A 19374-nucleotide genomic window follows, 5' to 3' on the forward strand; every position below is an offset into this window, starting at 1 on the left:
AATATGTTTGAACAGCTGTTGTGCCTTTGTTACATGCCTTGGACGGGACAATGGGAATCTCTAAAATCATAACACAGGGGAGGTCAAGCACTTCATCTGTGCCCATTGAAGACAACGATGATTTTGCTGCTGACTTTAGTAAGAACTGATAGCACATCCTTTGAATATATTATGTCTGCCTGAGCCAGGGTCGTCCTTACCATGACCTATGTCGTCCATAATGCATGTGTTCTATGTGCTACATAGAAACACGTAGGTCAAATGCATGTGTTGGAGATGAAGGAGAAGGGAAGGAGCTAACAAGTCCACTGAGGAGTGCATATCATGCTAGGAATCTGCATGAATTCTTTGTGGCTGTGTATGGGGTACTTGACTAGAAAATGCTGCAATGTGATCTCAGCTCTATGGCAGTCATAAGAACACTTGTAGGCTTAAGTGGGAGTCATCCTGCACCTTCCCTTTTGGCCTTGTAGTGGTAGCCAACAGCCAGACCAGCTGTTCAACCTGGGATCATTTGTCCTCTCATTTAAAAAGTGTGAACAGAGCAGAAAAGTAAGGTGCAACTTCTTGAAATCAATGGCTACTGTGCTTGCTCATGGTAAAATCTGCTTTGTCTTGACGCCACTAAAAAATGTAGGTCGACATATTACTATATCCCATAGTAAAGAAAGGATTGTATAATGTCCATCTCAAAGATTTCATTTCAGATTTGTGATATGCTTCTAGTCTCTTTCTACTTGTGTAACATGAAGGAACAGAAAAGATTGGTAGGGACTTACTTTTTGTGCCATGATCTTATACTGTGTGGTTGGTTGATTTTGTGTTCCCATGCTTACAGTTTTTCACATAACTTTTATGACCTTTAAAACAGATAAGGAAGCTGATTGGCAAAAGAGGTGACCCTTTTTATGAAGCGCAAGAGAACCACAACTTAATTGGCGTTGCCAATGTGTTTCTGGAGTGCCTTTTCTACGATGTGAAGCTGCAGTATGCTGTGCCCATCATCAGCCAGCAAGGGGAGGTAAAGCCTAACAGAGAGCGGGCTGGGCGTACCCATGCCCTCATACCTACTGGGGTAACACGGTTTTTGGCTGGGAGGCTTCACGTACACTGATTTTCTTCTAACAAGCAGCAAATGATGCTTGTTGTCTTGTTTCCCAGTGAATAAGCGTGTTCCAAATCGCTGGGTATGTTTTCTGTTCATTTGTTTGCGATTGCCTAGCTACTAAAATAGTAGAATAAAGTTCCTAGTATCAGTGTAGGTAACTGAGCAACACCCAGCATATTAAGGTTCTGATGTACAGTCATGATGCTGTATACCTTTTCTGTTGTGTGTGAATTATAAAAAGGTCAGTAGTTCTGCATACAAATAACTATTATTTTTTCATTCCTTTCTCCTCTTTTTTGACATTGTTGCTTTTCATTTGGTGGTTGAGAGCAGTTCAGTTCTGTTTCTGCACACCTCCTAGAGTTAGATATCTATCATCTTAATGTCTTTAAGTCTCTTGTGCACAGGTTCTTAGTATTTGTCGTGCCTTAGGTTGCAGGACGGTTGCATGTTGAAGTAATGCGAGTCACTGGGTCTGTCCCAGAACGTGTAGTAGAAGGAGATGACTCATCTGAGAACTCCAGTGAGAGTGGGAGTCTGGAAGTCATGGATAACAATGGAGAAATTATTCACAGAGCGAAAAAGCTCTCCTGCAGGGTAAGTGAGAACACATGATGGAGCTAACAGTTTCAGGCCTTTGTAACTATGTAGTCAGTCTGATGTAAAGTACTAAGCCACGTAGGCTATTGCTTGCTTAAAATTCTCTCCCAAAAAAAGACTTCTGTTGTTCCAGTTCAGTGTAGGTCAGTCTGTGGCTTCCAGTGGCTGAATTAATTCGCATTAGTTTCTAGTATATGCAGGTCTGCATCATAAATACTGATGTTACAAGGACTGTCCTTGGCAGACACAGAAGGGGAAAGTTTTTCTGTGTAACTTGAAAACTTACAATGGGAACAATTTCTATGGTTTCTTTGATCATCTAATGTAGTATCTATGGGTAGTGTCTGCATTTCATTCTTCTGTGATGAAGTCGTTCATTCTCCACTTGAGCTTATCAGCTTCCTCAAAGAAAACATGCACGTGGGTGGGCTAGTTAAGTGCATGTAACTGCTTTCCTTGCATCTGCACTTCTGTATATGCAAAATGCAGATTTCCTAAACAGGAACATCCTTACAAAGCAATTGGAGATGTCCTTTAAAAATTCTTATTGACTGTTGCTATTTTTGGATTAAATACTTAGTTTTTGAACAATTTACAACTGAAGAAGAAACAATTGTATTTTTGACAACATCTGTTTTGTCTCCAGGTAAAAATAAAAGAAGCAACTGGACTGCCACCTAATCTCTCCAACTTTGTCTTTTGTCAATATACATTTTGGGATCAATGCGAGTCAACAGTAGCGGCCCCAGTGGTAGATCCAGATGTGCCTTCACCTCAGAGCAAAGATGCTCATTTTACAGTGACCTTCTCTCACTGTAAGGTAACTATTTTTATTATGACATGGTGTTACCAGGAGGATGGCGTGTTTGAGATAAGCTATTTAGAATTTGAGCCTTGTTTTTCTGGGGGAAGAAAGAGGGAATCAAGTCATATAATGAATGACTCTTGACTATACTTTAGAATGCCATAATATTTCACTTCATCACTTCTTCAAAATGCAGCAAAATGAAAAAATCTTTTAATTAGTGGTCTTTTAAATTCAGATGTCATCTTTAATGCATGGGGGGAAACTATAGTTTGTATAATGACATCTTATTATATACTTGCTTGGTAAGCTCAGTAACTTAAAAAAGATCATTCGAGCTGTGACATCATTTTAATGGAAATTTTGCAGAAGCAGGAATTGCAGAGATGATATGTTTCACAACTTCCTTGACCAGAGTCGAGCTTTATGATCCAGACTGTATGGTTTTACCATGCACGTGGTTGTTTAGTGTGTCCTTGCAAAGCAGTTGAGGAGATACAGTTATTTCATTTGATTGGATGTGATTTGTTTTTCTTGTTGCCAGGACTATGTGGTGAATGTCACAGAGGAGTTTTTGGAGTTCATTTCAGAAGGAGCTCTTGCTATTGAGGTGTGGGGTCACAGATGTACTGGCAATGGCAGCTCTGTTTGGGAAGTTGATTCTCTTCATGCTAAAACTAGGACGCTGAGAGACAGGTACAAATAACTTACACATGAATGCTTCCATCAGCTTTCTGAAGGCTTTCTAATACTTGTGGTGCACAAAATATACTTTGGTGAGGCAACCATTAGTTTTTGTGGGGATGTCTTTTCAGGTGGAATGAAGTAACTCGAAGAATAGAAATGTGGATTTCCATACAAGAATTGAATGAGATGGGAGAATATACTGCAGTTGAACTCCATCAGGCAAAAGATGTAAACACAGGGGGAATTTTCCAGCTTAGGCAGGTACATATCTTTTCCCTGTCTTCTTATTCATGCTTAAACTGATTCTTAATTTTATTCTTAGTTTCTCTCTGTTTTTTTTTTTTTTCTCTCTCTTTCTTTCTGTCTCTCAATTACCTGTTCAGGGTCATTCTCGCAGAGTTCAGGTGACAGTGAAACCCGTACAACATTCGGGAACGTTGCCTCTCATGGTAGAAGCAATTCTTTCAGTCTCTATAGGCGGTGTGACTGCCAGATCAACCAAACTGCAAAGGGGCTTGGACAGCTACCAGGTAAGACAGTTAATTTTCCATACATTGGTTTGGTTTGGTTTTGCTGTTCTAGAGCCAGCCCAGCATAATTCCAAAAGGGACCTTAGCACACTGGTACATACGTTATTTTGCAGTTTTACACATGTTTGAGGTTAATACATATAATGTGGGCATATGGTGCTAAATCTGCTTCTTTTTTTGCTTATAACTCTGTGTATAACTGATAAAGTACCAGGTGTGGTATTTCAATATATATAAGACAGCAGGAATACAGAAAGTGTTTTTACCTTTGTGTGTAGAAACGATTAATGCTAGATTCCTAGTGCCATTAGTTTCAGTCCCTTACAGGGATGATGAAAATTGCGGGTAAAAAGCAGAAAAAAATGAAAATTAGTAGAGAAGATATCTTACAGTGAGAGACTGTTCACCTTTTCAAAAAGGACTGAGTTGTTATTTGATCAGAATCAAAAATAGCCATCACTGAATGTGAAAGGGCTATTTCATGTAGCAGAAAAAGTCCTTAAGAAGTATATATGGCTTCAAGCTGATACTGGACAAATTCATATTGGAAATAAAGCGTGATTTTAACAGTGATGGCAAAGAACAAGTGGAATGGGCCACCCAAGGAAGCAGGGTGCCTTTTGTCAGAAGGGTTACATTCAGAACCACAAGTAATTATAACCTTAAATACAGATGAAGCTGTAAAACTTGAAGATTGGTGGTATGCTTACTCAGTCCTTTTTCTGGCACAGTATTCTGTGGGTTTTTGGTTGTTTTTTTTTTTGTTTTTGGGGTTTTTTTTTATAAGTATATTCACTAATACTCAAATCATGGCTGAGCTGCTGCAGTCTGTAATGAAAAAAAAAAAGTTTCTACCTGTTAATATGACTTTGGTTATTTGAATGTTGCAATTTTAACATTTTGCAAGTTTGTGGCAGAAATGTTAGTATTCATGTTTTGGGGTATTTCTGTGAGTTTCTGTTGAGAGAAATGCGTGTTTTTTTGTGTTTTACAAAATTTATTTTCTCCTACCAGAAAGAGGAGGATGATGGTGGTGATATGGATAGTTACCAGGTATTGCTGCTGTTGCTGTCAATCCTGTGGCATGGGGCACAGCTAATGCTAACAGCCAGCAACTTTCAAATGAATAAGCGTACTGGAGCGAGCAAAAGCGGCTTTGAAATACCTATGTGCTGTGCATTTAAGAGGCTACCTGGGCTATAAAACACTGTTATTTCAGTTTACCTTGTGACTTCATACTCTTGCAGTGTGCTCTCTTCTCTAGTATTCAGCCGTCAGCTCTCCTAACTGGCTACATGAATTGCTATGTGAATAAAAGCTTGGAAACTTTAATTTAGAATGAAAACAGTTTCCAGTGAGTATCATAGGGAAAAAAACAACCACCTGCAGCTGCAGGCATCTTTCCCAACCAAATTACACAGCATAAGATTTTTTGTTTGTTTTCTAAAGAAAACATCGTAACCTTCCAAGCTGTGCAGTTTTCTGAAATGCTTGCGGGAGAGAGAGGCGAGGATGTGAGTGCGGGGAATACAGAAGCTTCAGTAAAGCAATTTTTTTTTATCTACACAAAACCAAACCTTGAACCTGTTTTTTTGTGTGATAAGTTAAATATAAGACAGTGACAGTATAACAGAAGACTTATTTAAAAGGCAACAAAGGTCAGAAAAGGAAATGCCTGAAAAATGTAGAACACATATCAGACTTCTACATGGAAGACTCATTTCTAATAGGCAGCCTTACAGAAGTAAAACCAGTTAGGTGAGAATGCTGACATCCCTTAAGATAACATATTAGGTTTTACAGCAATCTCAGAAATATCAGTTAAGGTACTAACTTCTTGCGGGCTGTTTATGCGCTTCCTGACATATCACAGAGAAGAACGAACCAGATTTTCTGTGATACCACAAAGCATGATTGCATGATGGGTTTTGTTTGCATGAGAAATCTTTTAATTGCACTGATAGCAGCTGCTAGCAATGGAATTGTGTGCAGGTTTGAGGGTGTACTGACCTGTCTAATCTTCAGGAGAACTTATGATCAACTGTTGATACCTGTTTTTCCTATTCCATGTGCTATTAAAAAGTTTGATTGCCACTTCTGTGAGTAATTAGCCTATGGTGTATAATTCTGTTCAGCAACTGAGGCAAATCACATTTTCTTTTCCTCCTGTTGGAATTTGAGACTTGAAAGCAAATAAGCTTCCATTCATGGGTGATGAGGTACTTAATCAGTGTGCATGTCATGTGGGGAAAAAAGTTTTCTGCATCATGCAAGCTGTTTAATATCAATTCTGATGAAATTATCATGAAATCCACTGCCCTTTAACCTTAACGACATAGCCCAATAACTTTATTTTTCTCTTTCCATGTTAGGAAGAAGATTTAAACTGTGTACGAGAAAGGTGGTCTGATGCACTGATAAAACGCAGAGAATACTTAGATGAGCAGATTCAAAAGATCAGCAATAAACAAGGTTTGAAGCTTAAAGTCCCTGTCATAAGTACTTTATTCCCTATACCATGAAAAATGTATTTCATGCATAATACTAATCTCTTTCACTGTAGAAAAATCTGAGGATGATATAGAACGAGAAGCCCGTCTCGTTGAACAGTGGGTAGGGCTGACGGAAGAGAGGAATGCAGTGTTTGTTCCAGCACCAGGCAGTGGAATTCCCGGTGCCCCTGCAAATTGGTATGTTCAGAAAAACCATTGGAGTGGTTAGCTTTTTCTACATGAACATTGCACACTACAAGGTAAAAATCTGAGGATGCTTTAGAGCTTTCTACATTTTCCTGCAATACTACAAATTATACTCAGCTGGCATAAGGCTAGAAGGTCAGGTGCTGGTTTGAATGTAAGAAAGGTTCACTTAGCTAACATATTACATAAAGTAGCTTTGACATAACATTCAAGGTTTGAAAGTCACTTTTGAATTTAACATAGTGTTTTACAATTTTACAAAATTCTGAGAAAGTTATCCTGTAGTTTGACTCCTTTCAGAAAAGGAGTGGTTCAAAAATGAATGGTAGAACATGTGATAATTTCACTGATACGGGGTGGGGAGGGAAGAAATTCTGACTTCAAAGGATGTGTTCTTTTCTGTTTCACTTGAATTTCTAATATATTTCCCTTTTAATTTAAATTTGTGTTTTAACTAAGATCATTGGAACTGACATGCAAAAATGAGGAATGCAACATGTTAGATTTGGGAAAGCGTGGACAAGAAATACTGCTCTAATCAAGTGTACACTGATGTCTCTGATAATACCTAATATCTCTTCTTCACTGGGTGAATGATGTAGTGATACTCTTTCCTCGCCATTTTTTCCCCTTATCCACCTGAAGCATGCTGTGGTCGTACAGCTAAAAGTGTATTTATTGCTACAAAGACTATGCCTTGCCAGTAGTTACATAATACAGTTGTTTGAAAGGTTGCTAACCTTTATGTATGAGATGACTACAACCAGTTAACTTTATAAGAAACAGAACAGGATGTTTAAAACTCATCCTCACAGCAACTGAAATGTGCTGTGTGGTGTGAATTAAGTTTTGGCAAAGCACTACATTTAGCTGCATGTGTAGTAAACAAAATACTGTCTGTACAACATAGGCATTCAGATTAGCCATCAAAACGTTGACTGCTTTAGTCATTGGTTACAGTAGTGAATCTTACATAGACATCTGTTTGCCCAAATTAGCTTAGGTATGAGTGTTGACAGCACTTTATTTTGTTTCAGGATTCCACCTGCAGGAATGGAAACACATATACCCGTCCTCTTCCTTGATTTGAATGGTATGTTGTAACAGCAGGTTAAGAAACCTAGGTGGAGGGGATTAGTTTGGATCAATAAGTTGATAAATGGAAGAATGAATCTGAAATGTGTAAGAAATCAAACAAGTCATGGCAATGGCACTGTCTGATATGGCTTGTAAAATGTTTTTCTTCTGATTCTGTACGTTGGAATAATTAAGCACAACTATTTTAAAATAAAAATTGGGGAACATAAGAGTACAGGGATAGGCTGTGCAACAGAAAATAGTGTAAGAGAGCAAGCTTAGTTTAAATTGAACAGCAGATAAGAAAATCCTGTAAATGTTTTGATGTACAAATCCACATGTCATTAAAGCACTGATGGATAATCTCCCAACGCTTTCAGACCTCCTTCCACTCAGGCATCTATAGTGTGTTAAACAGCTGGTTTAATGAAGAGTGTGTTAGGACTATAATGAGCATTTTGTTAGAGAATCTGAACGTTCTCCCTTTGAAGGTATTTAATTTTACATGTGAGAAGACTATTGATATATATATTCTTAAGACACAGATACACACTGTAAGCAACAAGAGACTAGAGTTAACACCATGTTTAAGGGCTGTTTAGGAAGCAAGTCTGTAAGTGTAAACTTGGACATAAAGCAGAGGAGGATCCACAGGCCTTGTCATTCAGCACTGCAGTGGGCGACCAGACATGTTTATATAGGCAATACATTAATACCTGCTTTAGAAGCTGATTTTGGAAAATGATATATGCTCTTTCCTTTATCTGTGCACACAAGGAATGTTGTTACTTGTTTTTTCATTATCATCAGAGATTAGCAAACAGAAGATCATTTAAACAGATTGATGGATCATTGCACAACTTTTTTTTGTTTTGTTTAGCTAAAAACCTAATGTAGCCAGAACTGCTGTTCTCAATTTAAAGATTTCCTGATACATCAGAAGTGATTTAATAAGAGATAAGCTGGTTAGGCTGACAGGTGGATAAATCAGAAATTTTCTGGCTGGGTAAGTTAATGTTATAAATACCTAGAAATAGTTTTGAATTCCATTTAGATTATGTGAGAATGTGTTCAGGCTGAGTCTTAGCCTGGTTTTACTTCCCTTCTTTTGTATGCCAAAATAGTCTTCAAAATACTGCATAGTAATAAGATTAATTAGGATTAAATGTATTGTGAAATATGGGTAGGACTGTATTACAACTTTGTATTACAACTTTGCCTCTATATATTAATATCCTTTGGTATAAAACTATTTCATTCTTTGCACATTTGTTTCATTAGCTGATGACCTTAGTGCCAATGAACAACTTATAGGTCCCCACGCATCAGGAGTTAACTCAATACTACCAAAGGAGCATGGGAGTCCGTTCTTTTATCTGCCGATCATAAAACACAGTGATGATGAGGTAAATTGTTAGCAAGCCTCCTTCTTGACAACTGCAGCTTATGTTAACACTTTCTTCTTATGTTTTATTTTCTACTTGTATGTATTTAATCATTATCTTTTTGTCTTAGAAGTACCATCTGTATGTAGTGCTGCCTTCATTTTCTGGCCTATTTATTTAGAATTTGAAAGGATATGACTTGTTAGCTCTTTTGCCTTTATTCAGAGGTGGCAAGTGTTAGGTCTTCTTGACAAAAGAATAATTCAGCTGCCTGACTCAAAATCCCTTTTTCTTCTTTCCTCATCCCGTCATCATTCCTCGTGCAGGCTCTTGATTCTTCAGAGAAAACCACTTCATTTATTGTGCACACTGGGCAAATCTTAATATTTAAATAAAACTTTTTCCTTTGTAGTACATAATTACTTTTTTAAATATAAAGTTTGGGTATTGTTGGAAATTAATAGTTCTGAATCCATTTTGGAATTTATTAACTAATTTCTTCCACATTCTATGCCAACTCAGGCCATTGCTTAAGAGACCATTTCCAGAATAAATGGGACGCCAAATTTGGGGAGGAGGCAGGCGGAAGGAAAAAGATGTTCTGCAGGATGGGAGCATGTTAATTCTGTATGGGCTGTTATAACCTAATCCAACACAGATGGAAGATTTGACATTGAATTTAATAAACTCCTAATACAGTTGCAATAGGATTTGTAGTCCTTCCTCCAGTCTTGCTTCTGCTTTCCTTTCTGTCTCCAGCTGTGTGAAGACTTCCTTTCGGGGCAGGGTTTGCACAGTGCAGGGATTGTGTTCACAATTGTTTTCCCCAATATCTTAACACATCTTTTATGCTGCTTCTGATAAATTCCTTACTATGAAAAGTAGGTTTGACTCCGCTTTGTTCAACGATGCTTATTCTTCTCTCATTAAAAAATTGTTTTACTTCATGTTAAATCATTGCAAATGATACCTGTTGTTAGAGTAATTGAATCTTTGATTTCCCTTTCCTTCCTCCACTTAATTTGTCTGTATAGGTTTCAGCCACTGCTGCTTGGGACTCTTCTGTCCATGATTCAGTGCACCTGAATAGGGTAACTCCTCAAAATGAGAGAATTTACTTGATAGTGAAGACTACTGTGCAGCTCAGCCACCCTGCTGCAATGGAACTGGTATTACGCAAAAGGATTGCAGCCAATATTTATAACAAGCAGGTAAGAAGTTAATATATTATTTTATTATTATTAACTTTGTTTGACATCCCTAATTTTATGAATGTGTTTTCTTAGTTGCTTGCTTCATTTTACGTAAGTTTGGTCCCTCCAATTCTTATGAAAGACAAATGAAAAATATGATCATTATAGGTTGCAGTGAAGCTGTGCTCTTCTGGTATATCCCTCTGAACTGTCCATTTTTCAACCTGATTTGGTTCAGAGTGTAAGAGGTGCTACTTCTGTAACAAAAAAGGAGTTCACCTTCTTGTCTATACAACTCAATGTTCTTTGATTCAGAGAAGTTTGCAGCTTATCTAATATAGGGTCAGTGTAGCCACTCTATTCCTGAAAGCATCTTCAAATGTTTAGCGTAAACACAATATATCTGTTTTCTTTCTCTCTGCTGCTTTCTTGGTTAATTACTAACTAGGCTTGTTTCCCAGCATTACACAAATGTATACATTCTTTACCCACTTGTATGTGATGATCTTGGATAGGGAGTTTACTTCGGCCGCAAAAGTGGTTGCTGTTCCCTTTGCTTTGCTGCTTCATTGGTTTAGACAATGAGGTGCTCTCTGAAATTATGTTCCTTACTGTTTCCCGGGTGACTGAGACCAAGAGTGTATTTCAGAATTGCTTCAGATTTTGCGGTGCAATGGGGGGGAAAAGCACAAAACAGCTGTTGTACTACTAAGCAACTTGCTAAGCAGCAGGATTCCATGCCTCTTGGCATATTGTCCTTTGCTAGTTTCGTTTGTCTAAAATCCCTTATTAGATGAAAGTTAAGTTTACAGTTAGTGATGTGCTAACTAACCTGACAGTGAAGCATGCAAAGCTTGTGATGACAACAGTGAAAACTCTGGTTACGATTTCAGTTACGGCTAGAAAGCAGAGTTATGCTTTGCTATTGCAAGTGGAATTTTCTACCTGTTGAACAGGTGGCTGGAAAAATGAGAAATGTTGGTATCCGTACATTAGAGACTTCTTACAGCCACAGTTTCTCAGTTACAAGTTACTACATGAGGATAGAGCATAAGTGCAAAATGGGAGGAAAATGTTACTGATTGAACTTAGTAGCATTGTATACTGAGTACAGGGCTGTAAAGAGTACTTAAAGGATCATTAATGCTAAAAAGGAACTTAGAGTCCTGAAAAATGTGCTTTTGTGGTAAAATAATTTTTTGCATTGCAACCTTTTATTTCTTAGAATGCCATAAATAATCATTATCAAAACAATAATTGACATTTACTTTGTTTCTAGAGTTTTACCCAGAGCCTGAAAAGGAGAATATCCTTGAAAAATATATATTACGCCTGTGGAGTGACCTATGAAATAGTATCCAATATACCAAAGGTAAATTACACCATATTTCTCTGGCAAATTCACTGAAAGGAACAGAATGATCTACTGCAGTGCGTGATACTGATTGGAAAGTAAATGTCCTGCTTTGCTGATGTGAGGCAGCTTGCCAAAGTGTATATACTGAAGTTCAGTGGTGAAATCATGTTTATCTTTAAACAGTTGAAAACTGTGGGGATTTTATTTTCTCTTCTACTGTGTTTAACTGAGTTCTTGTAGTAGAGCTATTTTTGAAATCACATTAGTGTCTACAGGGAGAATATAGAGAGTACTCAGAGGAATGTTCAGGTTAGTGAAAACAGAATAGCTGGGAGAATGAGTTCACAGGAATATAAACTGCTTTTTATAGGAAAAGGCTTGAACAAATTGTAAATGTACTATAAAATTTATTTTAAAGGTAAACAAACTGGACAAAATAAAATATAAATAGTCTTGTCACCATGTAATTGTCACTTTTGTGCGGTGGTACTTAAATTTTAAACTCTAGGGAAATCACACAGCATATTTAAGATTTAGGAAGGAAGTTGCATTTACTTGCCTAGGAAGTTGTCATTAGTTAACCCTTAACATATGCGATCTCAGGTTATATATGCATTATTTTTAGAAGTACATTGACTACAGCAAATGTGCAAAACTTCTCAAAGCATGACCTCTTCTTAGTTCAGCATCATTTACATCTGTATTGTAAAGTCCTGGATCATTGATTACAGTTAGGATTACTGATTAAGTTAAGGATTACCGATTCAAATTAATTTCTGGATTGAGATGGTCTAAAGAAGTGAATCAATACATTAAAAACAATAGGCTTTAATTTTTAAAAACTTCAGTAGTGTAACTTGTAATTTAGGCTACAGAAGAAATTGAGGATCGCGAGACCTTAGCGCTGATGGCCGCAAGGAGTGAGAATGAGGGCACATCTGATGGTGAAACGTACATTGAAAAGTACACACGTGGTGTGCTGCAAGTGGAGAACATTTTGAGCCTTGAACGACTAAGACAGGCAAGGAAAAGGCACTTCTTGCATGTTTTGAACTGGATTATGAGAATTCAAGTAGAGATGGTTGATCTTTTAAAAATATTAAGTGTTGCTTGTTTTTTAATTTGGGTTGTTTTTTTTTCCAGAGAACATTGGACAGGTAGATGTAAGACTAAATTACTTCTGTGAAATACAGAATTCCAGTAGTGGTGGGTCTAGTAACTATAGCTGGCAATGGTACTCAGAACCTGAACAAGCAAAAGCCAAAGAATGAATTTCAGATGCAAATTCTGGTGGTTTTGCATGCGAATTAAGATTTGTAAATGCAAGTCCTGTTTGCTGTTGTTGGCCATACTGAAAAAAGTTTCTATCCTGCTTGATCATGTCTCATGAGGAGACCACGGCGTTGTTTTCAGTGTGTTCTTTTCTTTATGCAGGCAGTCACAGTCAAAGAGGCACTCTCCACCAAAGCGAGAAACATCCGCAGAAGCATCAGCACTCCAAACGTCCACAATGTAAGGACCCTTTATCCTCTGGTAAATTAGTACTAATGGGGCAAGGGGGTGCTGTTTGTGTGCTGATGTAATGCTTGCACAATGTGATATGGTAATGATTGTCCTGAGGTAGGACTAACCAACCTGTAGGAAAGTTGTCATGAATCAAAATGAATCACTCAAAACCCATCCCCACAACTGTCCATCCTAGGAGATAACAAACTTGACAGAAAAGTGGGAAGGTTTGTCGAAATTCTTCTCCTTTTATAAGGATATTCATTTCTGAAGTAGTTTATGATGACAGCTGCCCTGATTTAGATTACTTTTACTTCAAAGTCCCTCTAACTTTTTTCATAGTGTAAGGGATAATTTCCGTTTTGGGTGCATTTTATGTGTTCTCCTATCACCCACTCAGAGAGTACAAACATAGCTGTCCTTATAAATAATCTTATCTGAAAAGAGGTAACAGAACAGTTGTTAGGACTACATGATGACAGTGTTTCCTCAAGGCATTATGTTTTATAAATAAAAGGAAGGCATTTTGTCATTCTGCCTGTTGGTGTTCTGTAGGTATCCTGTAGCCGACTAGATCTTTCTGCCTGTGATGAAGATGATAAGGTATGTAAATGTGACAATAAATGGTGCACATTCTCAGATTTTTGCCCCCTCCTTGAAGAAAGATATATTTGAGAATTAAAAAAAATAGGAAAACAGTATTTTTAATGTTGTATTTACATAATATATCTTCAAAATGCTGCACTAATTACATATTATTTTGAATGAAACCTTCTTGTCCTTCTCTGCTCTTCATATTAGAATTGTAGAAACTGATAATTTAAGAAGGGGAAAGTTACAGCAAAACTTAATGTACTTCACTGAAAAGCTAATTCGCTTCTAAACAATCCATTTGTGTGAGGCAGAAAATTGTCTTAAATCATAACTTGACATTCCTTCAGTTTATTTAAAAAAAAAAAAATCCTACCTTTGAGTTTACCTATTAATTTTTACATGTTTGCCTGTATCAGCATGCATATTTATGTATTTTTGTTTCTTAGGGTTGGTGTGAAAGTCACCTAGATATATCTGACTGTTCTTCCAGTTATCAAGATGTATCATGCTATGGTACTTTACCCAGGGAGTCGCCTCGCAAGAGCAAAGATGGCAGTGGTGAGGCTTGAAAGTATATACGTAATGACAGTGTTTGTGGCTTTTTAATCACTGCATTAAACTGAAAATTAAATTCTCAGTGCTCTTTTTTTACTAAATGCGTTATCCAGCTTCTTGCTTTAGCAGCTAAACATAATCTGGAAGTAGGGCAGAAAGGGAGAAATGCACGAAGATATCCAGGAAAGGATGGGAAGTTGGGGGTGTCCAAAAGACCAAGAGGAGGACAGAAGAACAAGCTAAATGTGAATCAAAATAGTAGAAGAAAAAAACAAAATAAAAGAAACAAAAAGGAGCTGCTGTTTGTTTATGAATTTGAAAATGAAGATGCTTTTGTTAAAGTGGGAAGGGTCCTTTTGCAGGTTCTTTACATGATTTGGATATTTGCTCTGCCATGTCAGTGTGTCACAGGTGCCTTATTTTCTTCAGGTCAAATTTTAATATGCTCTTCTTGATCAGGCAATACAGGTAGAGATAACTGCTGCAATAAAGTGGAACTGAGAGTTTATTCATTGCTTCCTTGCCTATAATTTCATTTTTGATGATCCTGGTCATGCAGGATTGCTGCCTGGTTCCAGGACAGAATTGCAGTGTTGTGGGCAGAGGTCAGGTGAGGCACAGGAAACAAAGAGCTGTCAGTTCCAGTTTCAAGGACATTTCTCACTGTTTTTTTGACTGAGATGAAAAGGAGAAATATTGGAACCTCAGAATGGAGGGGGCACGTACTGCAATTCTCTTCTTTCCTTCTGTTTCCAGACCTCTCTGAGGGACATAATCTCCCCTCATCGAGTTCTGCATTATCTCATGCTTGGGCCAGTGGTTGAATACTAAAATATTGACATTTTTCTGTAGCCAGCAACTTGCCAAATGCGTGGCTTAACCTTCAGTTATTTTGAATTATACTCTTGCAGTCAAGATATGAAGAACTGAAATACAGTATTTTTGCTTTTTTACCTAGGTGTTGTAGCAGAGAATTCCCATGCTTTAATGGCCAGCCCTTTTAAAGCATTTTCTCCTCAGCCACCAAAGTTTTTCAAGCCCTTAATGCCAGTGAAAGAGGAACATAAAAGGAAGACCCCCCTGGAAAGCCGACCTCTGCTTAGTCAAGAGGTAATCTTTGAAAACCACCTGTTTTTTAAAGGAGATGGAGTGATTTTTGTGTACTTGGCAAATTGTTTGCAGCATGCATCTGTTGCTATAGAATTCTGTAATTATCTGGTAGAATTAATCAGGCTGTTCTTTATATGTGGTGAGGTTTTGGTGTTTGGTTTTTTTTACCTGAAACACTGGGAGGTTTTTTTCACTTCTTGTTAAGTATTCTCCTTTACAGGGTACTTCTGTTCTATTTTGAAGTAACAGTAACCTGCATTTTTCTTTTCTCCAGCAAGATGTTGGTGTGTCTTTTCATAGATGAAATGTAATTCTGTGAAACAGTGTTCTAGGGTGGTTATAATTCTGACCTTTATTCCTCAACCTAAAATTCTGTGGGGAAGAGCGCATGACTCTCTCTACATATTAACTTGAATTTTGATGTATAAGTGGCCAGCGTGGGTGTTTCACGTCCGTCATGTGTTAATGCCTTTTTAACTTGCATGCATTTAACGCTGTGGTCAGAGTTGTGGTTTGTGTGATGTGTTGTGTGTCTTAACCTTTGCAGAGCATGCCTTCATCTCGGGTGCATTGCGCTGGCTGTGTTGTGCCTTCAGGAAGTAATGCCAGCAGCATGCCTGTAGAAAGCAATAGCATACATGAGGAAAAGATTGTAAGTTTTGTACCAGTTTCTGTTATGAGGCCTGGTGGTGGGCTTAGGGCCATTTGGTGGTGGGCTTAAGGCACTTACGCTACTGCAGCAGAAAAAAGGTGTAATGTGGATATAATCACTTGTGAGTGATTGTAACTAATGGTTATAACGAACAGTTGCTTGCCTGGCTTGCAAATGCATTCTGTCACTGGAACTAACTCAGTTGGGTTTTTGCATTTTGGGTTTTTTGTTTTGTTTTGGGTTTTGGTTCATTGTGGTGGGTTTTTTTGGTTTTTTGGTGTTTGTTTTTTTTTTTTAGTATTCATATGTGATTTGTCTTGTGGGGTGGGTGGGAGAGGGGAGGCTTTAGTTTTTACAGGGCACAAATGATCAAGTAAAGGGTGGTTTAGTGAACCATGTTGTTGTCACTCTAATATACCTTGTATGTTACCCAGATTTTGTGACTATACCCCAGAGTAAATGGAATGATCCCATTTGGTGTAAGTAACCATGCATTTAGGTGTGGGTACACTATAAAAAGCTTCTTATTGCCTGATGTGGAAGTAATATGACTAAAATAAGACTGCCGCTCTTAATTAACCTGTAGCCTGTCTTGATCATAATTCAGGCAGTGAATTGAGGTGGAGGGCTTTTATTTTAATCTTCACTTGCCAAACCCTTTTTTCACTGCTGCTTCAACAAAAGGTGTATCATCGTTTCTGCTGTATGATGGACTTGGTTTTTGGGCTGTGGAACATGGCTGTAAATACTCGCTTTAATCAGAGCTTTAGATTTGAAATTCAGAACCTTCAAATTATTTCCCGTAAGTATTGTAGGCCTCTTGTACCACAAAGTGCTAGTGATGGATTCTTCCTAGTCAACAGTTATTTTCATTCCTAACATATAGCCAAGCCATTAAAGAAATCCGTTCTAGATTTCTAATGCTATTTTGTTGTACGCCAAAGTATCCTGAGTGTTCTGGTATATATATTTGAAGCTTGGTTGCTGTTTTTGGGTAGCAGCTGTTTTATTCTCAATCATGTTAATTTTCCATAAGATAGCTGGCATGCTGACTCACACTGAGTCACTGATCCAAATAGCATGAAGGTATTTGGAAGACAAAGTCTTCTAGTGGGTTGAAAAACATCCTTTGGAAACTAAATTGTGACAAAATTTTCCATAGCAGCTTCAGGGCAGTTTTAATCCCTTGAGTAATAACAGGGTCCCACCCCATGCATGCCCTGAATTAACCCAGGCATTTGCCTGTGCTGTTTTCCAAAGATAAGCAGAAGCTTTCAGAGCTAGAAAAGGGCAACATCCTGCACCAGGCTTTTCCAATTAAAATGGAACTAATTCACTGAACACTGTAAACCTGCTGTAGCCAACAGGGCCCTGGAAAGAGCTGTTCTTTCAGTTCTCAGCTGCTTGCTCCTACCCTTGCACTGACTTCTTCCTCGCATCAACATGGCTTTTCGTTTGATTGCATAGTAAATCAGATCAAGGGAACTGATCCATCCAGCTGATGTCTAGACTACCATAGACTTATATTTCATTTGGATCTACTCCCCTGTCTGATCACCTTACAGACACTTGAGTGGGTACTGGGGAGGCAGGCAAGAACTAGCAGCCACCAGTTAGGAGGAGGTTGAGTCGGCTACTTTGCGTGGCCCTGCCATCTTATGGTGTCAGGTTTATCAAATGATGGCTTCTGGGTTTTTTTATCACTTTAGGAAGGAAGCCTTTATAAGATGTAGGCTTCCCAGGCTACCCCACATTTTTCAGAGCGGGAGCAAGTCTATGTTTTAACTAGGCTGGAGTAGAAATTTCACACATTTGAATTAATAGTGCTTTCAGAACGAGTTCAGAGATTACACTAGGACAGTGTCACGGCTCTGCATGAAACTTCAGCTGTCTACTCCTCTCTATCTGATTCATAGTAAAGTTTTCACACTATTAATCAATACCATAAATGATTGCTCCAAGGTACAGAGCCTCATACTCTTAATTAGTCACTGGATGATTGGTGTTGCTTCAGGTATGATGCTCACTTGCATCTTACAGCATGTAAAAAATGCTGTAGAAATAACGTGACTAAACATACAGGAAGCTAGTAATTTTAACTAGATTAATGTTCTGCATCTAAGTTGGCTTAATAATGATGTTTGGGTTTTTTCTCATGTTTCTCTGGGATCTGTTCTTAACTTTTCTTGAATATTCAAAACACATCTGTCAAGGGAAGAAAAAAAAAAGCAGTTAAAAGATATTTTGGATCAATTGGCTTGAAATAGAGCATTCAACGTAAAATTTCAGACAGTACTTCCACATGTGCTTAATATCACAACTATTTCAAAACAGCATGATGTAAGGGCACACTCTATATAGTACATGCATACAGTGGAATATGTTAAGGTGAGATGCAGTGTTTTCATATTGAGTGTATTCGAATACTGCCTGTAATTAACACGTCTAAGGGGGCTGTGGCTAAGAGCAAATCCTCCTAGCAGGTGATGAAAATTGAAGCACCAGTGATACAACCACTAACGTATTACTGGTTTTTAAATTAGTAAAATGGGAACTAGCGTCATTGAGGTTACTTGAGAGCTGTAATTTAGGGATCTGAAAATTCAGATTCTTTTAACTACACAGTGTGTTTGTTACAAAGCAGGTGTAGGGAAACTGCTTTATGTTCTTGCTTACTTGCTGCTATTGTGAAATCTAGATGTATAGTTTTCTCTCCTTAGTTTTTGCTGGCATGTTCTTACTGTTACCAGTTCTTAAGTCTGTTTTTCATTATGGTCTTTCTGTTACTTCGCAAGGAAGCGGCTGCAGTTTCTTTACCAGTTTTTCAAGGATTTTATCTTTACTTCTACCAATAGCCTGAGCAGTACAAGGTAGCTTCCTTCTTTTTCCCCCATACTTTACATCCACAGGAATTTGAAGAACTCTGAAATTGCTTTGTTCTGGAATTCCCCAATTGGGAAGCTCAAGAGGAGCTTTGAAAGGAAATATTTTTTGTCCCCACAAGGGGCATCTTTTACCTGTCACAAGGTGATGTCTCACCACATATTTGCAGCATTCTTCACAACCCACGTTCTAGTAATAAGACTGCTTCTCTGTACCTTAGTTTTTGTGTTTATGATGATAGATAACCCTGAAATGACACAGGGCTGGCAATGTGGTTACTTGTTTGACTTTTCCTAATGAAGTCACCAATGTCTGTGTGTCTGTAGAGCCATTTCTCAGTTGCAGCACCTCTTATCCAGCCTGATTCTGAACAGGGACCCTGTGTATACTGAGATTTTTTTTTTTTTCAGCCAAACAAGGAATCTTGCATGATTCGAAGGAGAAACAAAGAACTCTGTTAAGACAATGCCTTTTGGTTTCAAGTGAATGTTTAGCTAGTATCCACTAGAAATCTTTCCTTCATGAAATGCTTATCGGTTTGGAGTTCATATAATATCTTAAACCCACCATATTTGATAAAACACTAGAGTTTGTAATATTTTGAAAAAAACAAACTACAAGGGACTTCTTCAT

General features: G+C 37.9%; 1 protein-coding gene across 1 annotated transcript in view; it reads left to right on the forward strand.

Moving 5' to 3' along the window:
* The window catches only part of KIF13A (kinesin family member 13A), a 117269-nt gene that overhangs the window by 91034 nt on the left and 6861 nt on the right, over window positions 1-19374 (forward strand). The window contains exons 19-37 of the mRNA XM_010573166.1: window positions 872-1021; window positions 1541-1705; window positions 2355-2528; window positions 3058-3209; window positions 3329-3461; window positions 3584-3730; window positions 4745-4783; window positions 6103-6202; window positions 6294-6420; window positions 7467-7522; window positions 8788-8912; window positions 9926-10102; window positions 11364-11456; window positions 12310-12462; window positions 12876-12953; window positions 13503-13550; window positions 13988-14099; window positions 15055-15206; window positions 15754-15858. Coding sequence (XP_010571468.1) covers window positions 872-1021; window positions 1541-1705; window positions 2355-2528; window positions 3058-3209; window positions 3329-3461; window positions 3584-3730; window positions 4745-4783; window positions 6103-6202; window positions 6294-6420; window positions 7467-7522; window positions 8788-8912; window positions 9926-10102; window positions 11364-11456; window positions 12310-12462; window positions 12876-12953; window positions 13503-13550; window positions 13988-14099; window positions 15055-15206; window positions 15754-15858 — 2286 coding nt within the window. The remainder of the gene's footprint in view (window positions 1-871; window positions 1022-1540; window positions 1706-2354; window positions 2529-3057; window positions 3210-3328; window positions 3462-3583; window positions 3731-4744; window positions 4784-6102; window positions 6203-6293; window positions 6421-7466; window positions 7523-8787; window positions 8913-9925; window positions 10103-11363; window positions 11457-12309; window positions 12463-12875; window positions 12954-13502; window positions 13551-13987; window positions 14100-15054; window positions 15207-15753; window positions 15859-19374) is intronic.

Source organism: Haliaeetus leucocephalus, unplaced genomic scaffold (assembly GCF_000737465.1).
Source record: "Haliaeetus leucocephalus isolate CR32 unplaced genomic scaffold, Haliaeetus_leucocephalus-4.0 Scaffold373, whole genome shotgun sequence".
Lineage (NCBI taxonomy): Eukaryota > Metazoa > Chordata > Aves > Accipitriformes > Accipitridae > Haliaeetus > Haliaeetus leucocephalus.